Genomic DNA, 15347 nt, shown 5'->3' on the forward strand with positions numbered 1-15347 from the left:
CTGGTGCCAATGACCCACCAGCCACTGTGGCCAGCACACTTCCATGATTCAGAATTTGAACGTCAATTTACCTTCATCTCACTGAATGGTTGCTGAATTGCTACTTTATAATATCAGAGAATTGAAAACGAACCCTAAAAAAAGGTTTGATGACAGCTGTCCAGCTGTTCTCGATACTGACTTGAGTGCGATGTCATCTTGGCTGAGGTGGATTAACCATGGGAACAAGAAGGAATCTGGATTCTGATAAACCGAGTCTGATTCAGCTGCGCGGGGGGTGGTTTGGGTGTCTGAGAAACTGTTCTGCAGCCACATTGAAGGAATGAGGCTGCTCTCCCTCTGGGAATCTTCTCCCAAGTGCTCCGGGTTCTCAATTCTCCATCCTGCCTGTGCTCCACTCTCTCCACTCCCTACAGACATTCTCTTTTATTTGGTCAACCCCATGAGATTCTCTCATTTGTTCTTCCTGAGTCCTGGCCACTCTGCCATCGCAGTCAGGGCTGTGAGCAGGGATCTCAGCCACAGCACAGCCGGCTGTGTCCTTGGACAAGGAACTTATCTCAGTCTCCTCACTTGTCAAACAGGAAGTGTTAGGTGCAAGATGCCACAGCTACTATTGTGAACGCTATCATCATTGCTTATCATCTCTTCTTTCTTCTTGATCCTCACTCAGGAGAAGTATGCTTTGTGTAGGCCTACACACACACACACACACACACACACACACACACACACACACAAAAGTAAGAAAAGGGAACTGGCTTGGTTGGAGGGGCAACAAGTGCCAAGAACTTAGGAAGACTGTTAAAAGCTTTATTCTAGGAAAATAGTAAATGAGATACAAGTACTTTAGAAAAGGTAATAAAATGAAAACGTGCCAAAATGTTAGACTAAAGGAGATACTGCAAGCTTAAAAGCAGTAGAAGAAATCGCAAAATCATCAACGGATTTGACTGCAGAAAAATATAAGCTTTAGTTATCACTAGTACATAGCAAAATGAAAAACGAATGACAAACTGGGAGCAACATCTACAACACACAGGATGGGCAAAGTTCCTCTCCTCAATTTTCAGCACTCAGTCTCTGTGGGAGCAAGGGCCTGCATCCATCTCAACCTGCCGCCTCCTCCTCCTCTCTCCCATCTTTCCTATCCAAAGCCTACTCTCCTCATCCCTGGGGACTGCATATGGGGGCAGGGGCTATTTTTCACTGTAGGCCCGCCCCCTTATGCTAACTGAACTTTTTCTTTTTTTGATTTTTACTTTTACAATGGGCAAGTATTCCCTGCTCTTGCTGCCCCTGCCCCCGACCTGTGCTCACCCATCTCCTCTCCCTGGACTTTCATACTTCCTTCTCTTCCGCCTCTATTCTCATCAGTTAATCTCTCTCAACCTCATTTTGCTCTTCAGAATCAGGTCTCTGAAGTAAGTGGTCACTGCACTGTCCCCACTCCTCGCCCCATGGAAATGGCCCTTCACAGGATCGCCGAGGCCCTCCCTACAGCCCGTGAACCCCATTTCTGTGTCCATGCACAGATATCCTGGCACTGCCCCACATACTGAACAAACAAGTGACCTGTGATCTCCTGGCATGTGGTCCTTGACTGCCCTTCCCCATCTCCTCAGCTGCCCCCACCTCCCTAGCCACGTCACTCCCTCAGCCTCCCCAGGTCCCATCTTGGTCCTCAGATTGGCAGCTGCTGCACTTTTCCTCTCGAGGACGCCTATCTCCAGCCAGACCTCACTTCTGAGACCCAGGATTGTGTTTTTTAACTGCCTACTTACTGCCTCTCAGATGCCTCAAACTCAGCACATTGAAACAGGACTCCCCACCATCCCTGCAAACGGCTCGGCTGCGAGGGTTAGAAACAACTTCTGCCCTTCCCTGCCTACACAGCCAGTCAACCCCCAACCCCTGAGGAGGGCTGCGAGGGCGCCAAGGGGACTTCTGCGCCCTGGGCTCCTTAATCCACCATGTACAAACATCTCTAAAAAGACACTACAACATCACGCTCCTGCCTCCACCTGTGTCAACGTCAGCCCTACGTGATGATGCCGGCATTGGCTTCACCCCTCTGTGACACTGGACCCTCGGCAAGACCACGCTTCTGCTGGTGGACTCACTTTCTGGATGCCTCGACCGGGCTGCTCCCCCACTGCACCCTCACAGCTTGGCTCAACCATCAGCTCATGTGGGAGCCTCCTGACTCCCTGGATAGTGACTCGCTCTCCTAGCACTGATCTCCTGGCACTGTTACTCGCTTTCCTGGCACTGATCACTGTCCTCCCAGCTCTCACCAAGGTTGTAAAAATGTACTTGTTTGCCTTGTTGTTTGATCAATGTCTGTTCAACCACAGAAGGAGGGGCCGAGACCTCTTGTTTAACCGATCAGTTCGTACCTACAGTGCCCAGCAAAATATCTGGTATAAGAAAGGCAATCCGTAATCAACTCTTAAATGAACAAACAAGAGCATGAACAAATGAATGAAAACATGAACAAATACTAAAGGGTGGAAGGCACCACCCACCTGGAAGAGGGTGAACATACCCTCCCTTCAGACCTGCCATGCAGTCGCCTACACCATGACATCGCTCCGTCTCTAAGCAAGAGGCTTAAAGGTGCCTTCAACAGTCCTGTTACTCCCTTGGGCCAGGCAAGAGAGTTCAGTTGAGCGATGAGAAGAGACAGAAAAGAAAAGAGGAGAGGGGGCTCTGTAAAGAAGAAACCACTGTTTTTGATGAAATAAGAAATGAAGAGAGGCAGGTAAAAACAGAAGCTGTGCAGATGGGGAGGACGAGAATGGCACCAGGTGGGAGAGGACACGGGTGGGAGTAGTAGGGAGAGGAGACCCTGGAGAGAGGACAAGAGGAAGAGGAAGGGGAGCGGGGGTAAAAAGAGCCACACAGAGTGGACGCAAAAGGCAGCCAGAAAGAATGACGATCCTTTGAGGGTAACTAGTGGAGATGGAAGGAGAGGGGCAGAGGCGGGACCCCTGCAGCGCCCACCTTGCTGAGGAGGATGCTGATCTTGTTGCCGTTGGCGTTACATCTAAGTGATGCAATGCCTCCCACTCCGGGGACCAGCTCAGCCAGGTTCTTGCAGCTGCAGTGCACCTTCGCCTCTCTGCAGGGAGAAGGACAAGGATCTCAGCACAAACCGAAGACTCGTTGTGCAGAGTAAAGACTTGCTTCTTGGAGTGACCCGAAACCCGTGTTCACAGAACCTCTGAGTTCCACCTGACGGCCTAGCTGCTCTCACCCCGGGGTTCCTTGTGCCCCTGGAAATGGGCCAGGCTCAGAATACAGGGGGAGTTTGTAAAGTTCTTAGGTTCTTAAGAGCAAATATGTATGATTCTCTTATTCCTCTTCTTCCTACACGAAGAACCTTATTAAAAACGCTGCTCTGGCCTTGCATTTCCCCTTGCAGCAGGTTTGTGATCTTTCCTTTCAGAAAGGGATCGCTTCATCACATTTTGTTATACTCGCATAGTTCTCCATCACATGGATGAACTAAAAAAGTCCTCTTCTATTTAGTTGGTTCTTGTTTGTCACTCATAGTTAACAATACTGGGTTTATAGTGGTAACTCGTCACTTTATTCACGTTATTATTCATTTTTTCTCAATTCTTCCTTAACACACTCTTCCTGTCCCTGTATCCCACCAGGACCCACATGACATTTGGTCATCACGTCTCCTTAGGCTCCTCTCGGCTGGGACCATCTCGGACTCTCTTGTTTTTGATGCCTCAAGAGTTTTGAGGAGGAATTGTTAGCTGTTCTATAGAGCAGGGGTCCCCAACTCCTGGGCCGTGGACCAGTACTTGTCTGTGGCTTGTTAGGAACTGGGCTGCACAGCAGGAGGTGAGCAGCAGGTGAATGAGCAAAGCTTCATCTGTATTTGCAGCTGCTCCCCAGCACTGGCATCACCACTTCAGCTCCATCTCAGATCATGAGGCATTAGATTTTCATAGGAGCACCAGTCCCTTGTGCCAAAAAGGGTGGGGACCGCTGCTATAGAGTGTCCCCGCACTGGGATGTGTCTGATATTTTTCTCATAATTAGACTGGGGTGTGGGTTTGAGGCGAAGAGCCCAGAGATACAGTGCCATTATGATCATATCAAGGGTCGTGTCATTGACATGACTCATCTCTGTGATGTGGACCCTGGTCTCTCCTGTCCAAAGTTGTGTCTATAAAGTTACTCATTTTCCCCCTCCCCATACTGTCCCCTTTGGAAGGATGTCGCTAGTGCAGCCCACACTCATGGAACAAGGAGTTATGCTTCTCTCCATAAGGGAGGAGAATCTACATAAATTATTTATAATTCTTCTGTATAGGAAATTTGTCTCCTCTCCTCTACTTATTAACTTACTCAATCACTTACTTATATCAGTATGAACTCATATTTATTTTCTACTTTGGATTATAACATAATGCTATTTTATTTTGTTGCTCAAATTGTTCCAGTTTTGGCCACTGGGAGCTCTTCTAGCTGGCTCCTATGTCCCTTTAACAAATCCCATAGCTGTATTTTTTTAAAGCACATTCTAACTTTCTTGCACATAAGATGCTCTAGGCTTATCTTGTACATTTCCTAGAACAGCCATTTCTCCAAGGACCTTGGTGTGGAAGGACTGTTAGAAACCCCGGTCTGGTGTGCTCGTTGCTCTTGGGGCGTCCTTACCCCTAGGCCCTCGGCTGACAGAACAAGGTAATGTGTGTGCTCTAACTGGTATGTAGACTTATCTATAAATATTTTCATATGTATCCATCTGTATCTATATTAAGATAAACATGACTTTGAACTCATGTCTCCAGCTCTAATCCACCACCACAGGGATCACTCTCATCTCCTCCTGCTTGTCTGCAACCTCCCACCCCAACAGTGAGGACCTGGCTCCACCACCCTCTGTCCATTCACTTCACTGTTCACTTTCAGTGTACCTATCAGATTGTCACCCTGTACCCCTGTGGGAATTAACTTTGTCAACTGTAACGCCACGCTGTGTGCAGTCCCTGTGCCTTTAGTCTTACAGTTGCTACTCATTCCCAGAGTGGCTTGGGTCAGCCATACCCTCTCCAGGGAGCTCGTTTCACACATTTGTAATGAAGGTAGGTTGTTTTGTAACCTTCTGTATTCCATTCTGTGATCCACAATTGAAGAGATTTTTTAAAAATTTGCACACACTAAGGCTCACTTTGTGTTATGAAGTTACATGGTTTTTGACAAACACACAGTGTTGCGTATCTATCACACAGGAAAGTTTCAACACCCTAGGAAATCCCCCAAGCATCCTCTGTTCAACCCCCTTCTTCCTCCCCTGTGCTGCTCCTTTCTCCATCATGCAAAGATTAAGAATTTAAGTGACAGTATACGGTGTTTCAAAAAATTAAGTGGCATGTTAATGTTGAAATGAGGACATAGTTTTTTAGCTGCTATCCATTTTCTACCTACCACATTATCTCCTAATTTTTCAAATGTAACATCTTCATTTGGACAAAAATTATACCTTCGGGACAGATCAAAGCTTTTAAAGTGAGCCAAGTCTGTCCCTACAACCAGGAAATTTCCACAGATGTCAAAGAAGCATGGGTTCCCCTCTGTCTCAGAGAATAGCAAGAGCTGCTTCACAGTCCCCTGAGGAAAAGGAAAAGACAAGAAATTCAGAAAAGCAGCTTGTATAGCATTTCACTTTGTGACATAGCATTTTTCACAGAGAAACGCGTATGCTTCACTCCTGCATCCAGTCAGTGGCCCAGTGGCAACCAGTACTCTAGTGGATTTTAACACAACACAGGGAGGATGGGGCCCTGCCCTCAGGGACCCCTCATGCTTATGGTCCTGAGGGGGAGACAGACAGCAACAATGTCAATAGGAAATCCACATGTAACCTCAACCCCAGAAAGTGACAGAGAGGTGATAGATAGGATGCTAAAAGAGAAAAGTGCCACGGGAACTGAGATAGTCAATTCCACCTGCTTGGGCTGATCCAGGAGGCCATGTCTGCAGAGGTCTTAGTTAAAGCCCCTGCTAATATTATATTGCTCGTGCCATGTAAGTGGTCACCCTTGGGTGGGGCGCTCAGTGAGCAAACGGGGATGGTAGTTACATCACGGGTATGTTCCATTTGTGAAAATGCACTGAGCCACATGAATGCTAACTTGTGACACATCTGCTTTCCTGTCTGTATATCATACTTCCATAAAATGTTTGAAAAATAAGCTTTATCTAGGGGCAATATTTAAACTGAGATTGAGGAAAAGGAGCCAACTACCTAGAAAGCCATGGGCCAGCATTCCAGGAAGACAAGGCCACAAGTACTGGGGCAGGAAGGAGCTGCTCCTGGTCTAGGAACCTTGAGGCCCTTGCAGCAGGAGGGAACGTGCCACGGTGAGAAGGGTGGATAGGAGAGCAGAGGCCATGTGGGGTGGCATTGGCGCAGGAAGAGTCAGGTAAAGAGGTAAAGGGTCAGATTTTGTTCAAAGTGAAGCTGGAAGACGCTGGAGGGTTTTGAACCAAAAAGTGATTTCATAACAATTATATTAAAAAATTTAAATGTCATTTAATTTAAAGTATCATTAAGTGACATTTAAAAAATGTTACTCTTGGTGACAGACAGAGGGGAGGGGAGCTGGGATAAGGGTTATAGAAGTACAAATTAGTAGCTGATAGTTGGTCATGGGGATGGGGAACATGACAAAGGGAATTAATGCAGTTAGCATTAATACGACAGCTAGATGGAAGGCCAGGGGAGGGAGGGAGCAATTGGGGGGACCAATTTACGAACTACATAGATGTCTAACCAATGTACTATATACTTGAAACTAATTTAAATAAAAAAAATTTAAAAATTTTTTAAAAAAAGTTACTCTTAAAACATAAAATAAAATAAAAAATGTTACTCTTATGTTAATAGCACTTTGAAAAGAGTGAGCCACAGTTAAGCCTGAGCAAAGCTTAGGCTTTGCAGCTTAGGCTTGTACATGACTGACACTACTCCTCTGAGTTAAGAGAGGCTTCTGGCTCAATTCGACCCGTGTTTAGTGAATACCTGCACCCCACGTGGCACTGGGTCGGAAGCAGAGCACCCCAACAGTGAGCCGTATGTCCCCGGGAACTTGAAATGAGGGCGGTGAGTCAGATGAGCACAGCTGGGGAGGTATAGTTCCAGCGCACAGGGGAGCGAGGAGGCAGGCTGCACGACAAGGAGGGTTCCAACAGAACTTAATGGGCTCGTGATACTAAACAGAGACACTGAGAGCAAGTGAGGAAGCAGGAACCTGAGCAACCTGTCTGAGAAACTCAGCGTGGGGGAATGAATGGCTAGGAGACATGAGAGGAGGAATTTCAAATTGAGGAATCTGATTTTCATTTTGATGCACCTAGCAGGAGCTTAATAAATGCTTGTGGAATGTACAAACATCTGGTTGAACACAGGATTAAAAGATGAGTCACAGGAGATCGCTAACTGGGCCAAGGACTCTTTACACGCTGGGTCTTCAACTACTATCTTTACATCAATGCATTCCAAATTCCCAAATTTATTGCTTTACGGCACTGATCCCACTCCTGACCTAAAGAAGCTGTATTTCTAACTAGCTCTCGGACTTCTCCGAAGGGTGTTCAAGGCACCTCAAACTCATACCTTGTTCCCCCAAAGATGTGCTGCTTCTGTAGTTTCCATCTTAAGGTACCATGATTCATTCAGACTCCCAAACTAGAAAACTCAGAATACCCTCGATTCCTCCATCTATGGCCACCCACAATCCAACTGCTCACCGCCCCCCCACCCCACCCCCACAACTACTGACTCATTCCGCCCTCTACTCTGGCCTCAGGCTCCTAGCCAACTGCCTGGCTCCAGGCCCTCAGACCTCTCACCTGTGGCATCTCTTATCTGATTGCACTGTTTGCCAGTTCCCTTAGTCTCTCCCACTACACCCACCCAGAAGTTATCTTCTAGGAGAAAAGAGCATTAACCCAAGAAAAAAAAACAAGCTGAACCGGTCCTCCCGCCGCATTCCCCACTTCTCGGCTGTTCCCTTGGCTTCAGCTTCTCCAGTGTCAGTCAGACCCCAGCCCCTTTCTCAGCTCCAGCCTCTGCATAAAGAAGCCCTCCCCGGGGTGCCTGTCACTACTCTTCACCCTGGGCCACTCACTGCACAAAACAGCATAAAGCACTGGGAACCAATGGGGCTCAACATTCCCACCTAGAAGATCCCATTAGAGAACTGGAAGGTATATAATGGCGGTCCAGTATGGTCTCACTGTGGACACAAACAAGCAAAAACAACTGTAGTTTGTGTACCTACATCTGCACCAGCAGGGAGAAAGGTATGGAGAGACACACTCCAGACTTTCAAAAGGGGGTGGAAAGTTACTAACCTTTTTCTTAAACATGCTGGCAAGATATTAGTCACAATGGACACACATTCCTTTTAGTTAAAAAATTAACAACAAAAAAGACCCAACTCCATGCCATCTGTTGTGAGATGCCCTCCAAGCTAAGCAGGCGAGGCTCCTTAGTTGACTCCATGTATCCCACTAGACCACTTGCCCCTTCCTAGCAAGCCATTGGTCCTTTCCCAGTATGCTTTTCACTCTTTCCTAGCAGGCTGTTCTCCCTTTCCCATTAAGCCCTTGCTTTTTCCCACTATGCTAACAGCCCCTTCCCAGTAGTCTGTTCGCTCTCCAGCACCCCCCAGGTCACCTCTCTGCTGACACAGCTGCCCAGCTGCCCCCTTCATCTGTGTTAAGTACACGACCCCTCCCTGCCTAAGCTTTATGTCCACGGCAGATGACCCCTACACAACTGTCAGTGCAAGAAAGGTGACCTTTCTTTGCACGAGATGCCCCGCTGGGCCCTAACCTCCTCTCCTCCAGCCTCTCTGCCTCCGCTCTGACCTTGAACAGGCAGAAGGTCTCACAGGGGCCAGAAGTATCCTCAGTCTGCACTTTTCCCTAGAAGGGCAAGTGGGGCTGTGGGCTGCTTCTCCCGCATCATTAGGTCTCTACTCCAATTCCTCCCCCGTGGTCCTTTCCATCCTCCTCTTGCTTTAGTGTGCTCTTTTATCTCCTTTACCATCTGAACCCCACTGGAATGTAGTACTCCATGGAAGCTCCTTCAGGAACTGCTGAATGAAGGAGTGGATGAGGAGCGTGAGAGGTACAAGGATATGGATGTGGCAGCCTTAGTAATCAAACACTGGATCCCTAGAAAGAACTCAGAGCTGGACAAAGTAGTTGCACTGAAAGCTAAAACCAGGGCCAGGATAGGTATTCTTGACCTTGATAGAAAACGCTGCTGCATGTGCTGCGTTGAATGGTGGCCACCAAAAGATGTGTCTACCTGGAATCTATGAATGCGACATTATTTGGAAAAAGGGTCTTTGCAGATGTAAGTTAAAGATCTCAAAAGGAGACCATTCTGGATCAGGCTGGGCCCTAAATCCAAGGACAAATGACCTTATAAGACACAGAAGAGAAGACAAAGACGCAGGGAGAAGGCCATGAAGGCAGAGAATGGAGTGATGTGTCTATACGCCAGCAGCCACCAGAAGCTGGAAGAGGCATGGGACAAACTCTCCCTCAGAGCCTCAGAGGGAGCCGACCCTGCCCACACCTGGAGTTTGGACTTCTGGCCTCCTGAACTGTAAGAAAATATATTTCTATTGCTTTAAGTCACTCAGTTTGTGGTAATTTGTTATGACAGGCTCAGGCAACTAATACACCACATTAGCCCCTGGGCTCCAGCAAGAGTGTATGGGATGCAGATAGGCAATGGTTTCTTTATACCACCAGGAGGGAACAGAATAGTCCGTTAGAGGCCTGTCATCTTGAAGGCCTGCATTGACTCCATCCTGGTCTCCCTCTCAGACACATGCAGGGAAAGGCTTGTCCAAAGGTACTATAACCTGAACTGATGGCTTCTCAGCCCTCGAGGTGCACAGCAAAGAGTTCCTCTCATTTCATTTTCTCTGCAAAAGGCCTTTGCCCTGCCTCCTGGTTTCTGAAGTCACAACAGTCACAGATGAAGCAGCTATGCCAGAATCCATTTTTACAGCCAAGCTCCTGGTGAGGGGAATCCGACCCACTGGGTGAAGTTGATAAGCTGGTTCTGGCTCGATTTAGACGAAATTTTTAATGCTGCTCTTATTGTCTTTATCATCATAGTATACTTGCTCTAGAGCAGCAATTTACCTGCCAGGTTCGAACTTGAACTCGGTTTGGTTCCACTGTATAAACATTTTCTTCATGCATTGCTAACACTGGAGACTCACACAGGAAGGTACCTGAAATGAAAGATAACACGATGACAGTAGCGGCTAACCTTTTCATATTTCCTCAGAATTTAAAAAGCATTCTCACATATGTTCCCTAATTCATCTTTGCCATCACAACTGCTTTGTGAGGGGTGTGTTTTTTGCATCTTACAGATGAGGAAAGTGAGGCTCCAAGGCGCAGGGAACTGCCAAAGGCCATAGCTGCCAGTGACAGCTTGTGCAGGCTCTGGACCCGGTGTGCAGACTCAGTGCTGGGCTCCCCACCCTGCACCACTCACTAGTGGTGTCTCTTTTCTCCTATCTGGCAGCAGATGCTATCAGCGGCACAGCACCTCATGGCACAATTGTTTAAGCGAGCATCTGTTTATCTCAGGTGGAATTTCGGAGACCAGTCCCCACACGTCCTGGTCTCTGTCTTTAGACAGGAGATAATTACATACCAAAAAAAAAAACCCCAAAAAAACCCAGAAAATATCTCGGCACCTGCTGTGCTGTCCTGTTGGGTAGATAAGAAGTTCATACTTGCCCTGGGGAGTCTACGCCAGAAGAGAGGAGATGTGAATTACCAGCACAATACCAGGCAGAGCAAGAAAAGTCTTATAAGAGAACTTTAGGCAACAAAGCATTAGAAGAAAAGAAAAAGAGGGAATAATATGAGGAGAGAGGTGAGAAATATCCCCAGGGAGGCATGAGGTATTCAAATGAACACGTGGTGGGTGTCATCCTTGGAACAGAGCAATGGCAGGTCCTCCTGTGAGGTGAGAAGGCCAAGGTCAGGATGGGCAAAGGTAAGAACTCAGCTGGCTGAGCAGCACATTCTGATGGTCACCATGCAGGCTGGAAGATGCTCCCCAAAGGCATCAGGTTCCAACCCCTGGCACCTGTGAATATGAGCTTATATGGACAAGATGTTAAGGTCTTGAGATGGGGAAAGTACCCTGGATCATCCAGGTGGGCCCTGAATGCAATCACTAGTGTCCTTATTAAAAAGGAGGTAGATTTCAGACAGAAACAATGTGACAATGGAGGCACAGACTGTAATGATGTGACCTTAAGCCAAGCATTACTAGCAGTCACCAAAAGCTGAAGAAGAAAGAAATAAATTCTTCCCTAGAGCTCTGAAGGGAATATGGCCCTGTCGATGCCTTGATTTTGGCCCAGTAAAACTGATTTGGGACTTCAGACCTCTACAACTGTGAGAGAATACATTTTTGTTTAAGCTCCAGGAAATTCATATAGGCATGTACCAAAGAACAGAGGATAAAGGCAGCCCAGTGAAACAGAGAATTGGAGAGATATATGGGACGTAGGTGTTTTGAGAGTGGTGGAGCATCTCTGACAATCCATCTTGAAATTCTCAAAGGCTGGCCCTGGTCAAGATGCCATGGAGCTTACTGCTCTGCATGGTCTGGAACCAGTTCAAAAGTTGGATGTGTAGCAAATGCCCTCCCTGGAAAGCACTGCAGCCTTATTTTTGAGCTTTTATTGTCCTGCAGCCCGGGAAGGCTTGTTGGCCCAGACCTGGCTGCACTTCTCAACAACCATGACTAGATTGAACAGAGTGTGGCCCAGAGGGCCTGAGAGACCTTGGCAGCTCGGGGCCAAAGCTGTAGCACTGGCTCTGGAAACAAAGGTACAAGCATGAGAACTGACACGAGGGTCTTCCCATGGCCCTGTGCCAGCCCTCTGCTCACTGCACAGGCTCACCCCCCATCAGATGGTGAGAAAATAAAGCAGGGTGCTCTGAGTCCCCTCAGGTGTGGGGGAAAAGACGCCCACCTGCATTTCGTAATGTGGCTCCAGAAAGCTCAAAGATCACCACCTGTTTTCCATTCCAGACGGCGACAGCATCCTAAAAGGAATTATGGAAATTAATAAGCAATCTGCCATCTGGGTCGTTTGCCATTCTGAATGACCCTAACGACTGACCACGTCTTTTGTCTACATTGAAGAAAACCCCCAACCGACCCCACAGGTCACCCTCAGTCACCTTGGTGGCGAACACTCCACTGATGTGCATGTCTGTGCGCAGGCTGTGCGTCAACCCCGTGGACAGGAAGGACACACTGAGTAAGCTCGGGGAAACCTGCACCACAGCCACTTGCTGGTGGAAATGTGACGACATGGCCTGCTCGCTGAGGATCACCACAGAGCTGATGTTGTTCACTGCCAGAAGGTTCTTTCTGGAGCCCCACTTCATTCCCATTTGGGAGAGAAAGAAACAAAGTGTGAACAAAGGGGGAGAGATACAGTCAAGAAAACATTACACAATTTCCAAGCACTATTTCTTCTTGTTGTTAAAAAAATTATTTTAAAAAACGTATAAGTGTAAAATGTGTACTTTTTAGACAAAGTTTATGATACTGACATCCAGACTCGTGGTAGAGCAGGTATTTACCTATATGGCTGTTCTAGCTTGTGTCTGTTCTGACTAATTGCTCATCTTCTAGAATTTACTTTTCTGATATTTATTTAAGAATGCTTAATTTTTAAAATGCATAGCAATTTACACAATGTATTAACTTATCCAGCTTTCCTCCAGTGATATGAAATGCCACTTTTTTTAACTTCATAATTTCTTTTTTTCTTTTGAGTATACAGTACCTTGGTTATATAATTTATAAAATGATCCCCCTAATTGTTCTTTCTCTCCTCTGGCTCTCCACCTAGCCAATACATTAATGCTAACCGCATTCCCTATGCCCGCTCCCCATCCCCATGACCATCTTTATCAACTACTAGTTTGTACTTTTTTAACCCTTTGCCCCATTCTCCCCGCTGTCTATCACCAGATTGTCCTCTATATTTGTGTCTGTTTTTGATTAGTTTGTTCTTTTCGTTCCTTAGATTCCGCATATATGAAATGCCACTTTCATAATTTTATATTAAACTTCCAAATCTATACAAATCTGTTTCTGGATTTCCTACCCATCCACTGATATATTTATTCATTCCAGATTAAGTGCTATTTTAATTGCCATGGTTTTGAGATATATTCTAGTATATTATACAGAAATGTTCTGATGTTATAAAATTTTTCTTGGCCATTTGCTTTCCCAGATGAGTTTAGAATTATTGTGTTGAATTCTCCCAGAAAAAAAGTCATTATTTTTACTGAATGTACATGTAATTTGTAGATTTATTTGGGAAGAAATGGCTCTTTTACAAGATTGAGGCTTCTCTTTGAAGAACACAATATATCTCACCATTTACTCAGTTTTTCTTTTATGTCCTTTAGGAGTTAGTGTGGCTTGTGCTATTATTTAAAATGGCATTTCTTTTCAATATGAGTGAAGGTATACGTGTTTTTCACATATTCTACTAACTGCTCTTGAGTAAATGATCTCTATCAGTTTTTCCATTAAAGTTCTTAATATTTTTCTTATAAATGTGAGTTTTCTTCATGTCCTTTATTCTAAGGTATCACTTAAGATAAGCCACGAATTCAAAATAATAGCTTTCTGTGTAAATATCTCTCCTCTCGCAAAAAAAACAAAACGAAACAACTTTAAATGTAAATATCAACTGGAAGAGCTGCACGTCAACTTCACATTAAAATAAAGAAAAGAATATGCATTGAGAATAGGAAAATATGGTGATTTAGAGTTCAACACTTCATACCCTTTAAAGTGAATATTTACCGAGCTTAGTTTTCCTTCAATTCTAGTCTTGTTCTCCATTGCCAAATTTGAAATAAGTTTTTATGTATTCAAACTTGTTAGTCTCTGCTTTTGCAACTGCTTTTATTACTTCGAAATAGAGAAAGTTGTATTTACAGATCTGATAATGTCATATTTTTAGCCAGTTGTTTTGTCCTAACTAAAATATTTGACTCATTCATCTAGAAACTATTTTTATATATGGCCTATGATGAGGACAGTAATTCCCAAAATTACTATAAGGTATCCCTAAACTATTTGCTACATAAGTTTTCCTTTCCTGATTAGTATAGGATTAAGTAAATTTTAACTTTAAGGTTTACATAGAATAGATTGGAGCGACAACTTCCAGCACAGCAGGATGAGAAGTCCTGAGAACACTGCAGGCATAACTGATGAAAATTACGATAAAACAACCATCTAATTCTCCGAAGTAGCCACCATAAACATATTCAAAGACCTAAAAGAAAACAGGCTCAAAGAAGTAAAGGAAGGTGTGATACAATGTCTCACCAAACAGAGACTTTATTAAGAAAGAATCAAATGTCCAAAAGAAATTAAAACACAAAAAACTAGTACACCAATGTTCACAGCAGCACTGTTCATAATAGTCCAAAAGTGGAAACAACCCAAATGTCCATCAGTGGATGAAGGGATAACAAAATGTGATCTATTCAGACAGTGGACTATTACTCAGCCACAAAAAGGAATGAAATACTGACACATGCTACACTATGGATGAACCCTGAAAACAATGCTCAGTGAAAGAAATCTCATATCTACGCATGTTTTGTGTGATTCCACTGATATGCAATGTCTAGAATAGGCAAATTCATAGAGACAGAAAGTAGGTTAGTGCCTCATAGGGCTGGGGGAGGAGGAAATGGGAAAGGGCAGTCAAGGAGAGCCCTCCTAAAACCACCAGTTTTAATGGGTATGAGATTTTTTTTCTGGGGTGAGGAAAATGTTCTAAAATTTATTGTGATGGTTACAAAACTCTGAATATACTAAAAACCATTTGGTATGTTATGTATCTCAATAAAGCTGTTAGATAGATAGATAGATAGATAGATAGATAGATAGATAGATAGATAGATAGATAGATAAATAGATAGATAGACAGACAGACAGATAGATAGATAGGTAGGTAGATAGATAGATAGACAGATAGATGAAAGATAGAGATAATAGAGATAGAGATAAAGGGATGAGAGGATAGAAAAAATAGATATAGATTACTACAGATCCATAATCCCTCATCTGCAATTCTGAGCTCCAAAAAGCCTTTATTTTCAGATAGTCTTTTAAGCTGAATAACTGAAAAAAATAGGTTCAAAGTCAATTATTTCCTCCACTTCTGCAGGGCATAGAATGAGTGCACCTAAGACCCTGGTACAGTTGTACC

General features: G+C 44.9%; 1 protein-coding gene across 1 annotated transcript in view; it reads right to left on the reverse strand.

The window, feature by feature from the left end:
* The window catches only part of IFT140 (intraflagellar transport 140), a 91644-nt gene that overhangs the window by 49100 nt on the left and 27197 nt on the right, over positions 1 to 15347 (reverse strand). Inside the window, exons 12-14 of the mRNA XM_039884891.1 lie at positions 10201 to 10292; positions 5510 to 5637; positions 3007 to 3124 (exon numbers count right to left, since the gene is read on the reverse strand). Of these exons, the coding sequence (XP_039740825.1) occupies positions 3007 to 3124; positions 5510 to 5637; positions 10201 to 10292 (338 nt within the window). The remainder of the gene's footprint in view (positions 1 to 3006; positions 3125 to 5509; positions 5638 to 10200; positions 10293 to 15347) is intronic.

This window comes from Pteropus medius, unplaced genomic scaffold (assembly GCF_902729225.1).
Source record: "Pteropus medius unplaced genomic scaffold, Ma_sr-lr_union100, whole genome shotgun sequence".
In the NCBI taxonomy this organism is placed as follows: domain Eukaryota; kingdom Metazoa; phylum Chordata; class Mammalia; order Chiroptera; family Pteropodidae; genus Pteropus; species Pteropus medius.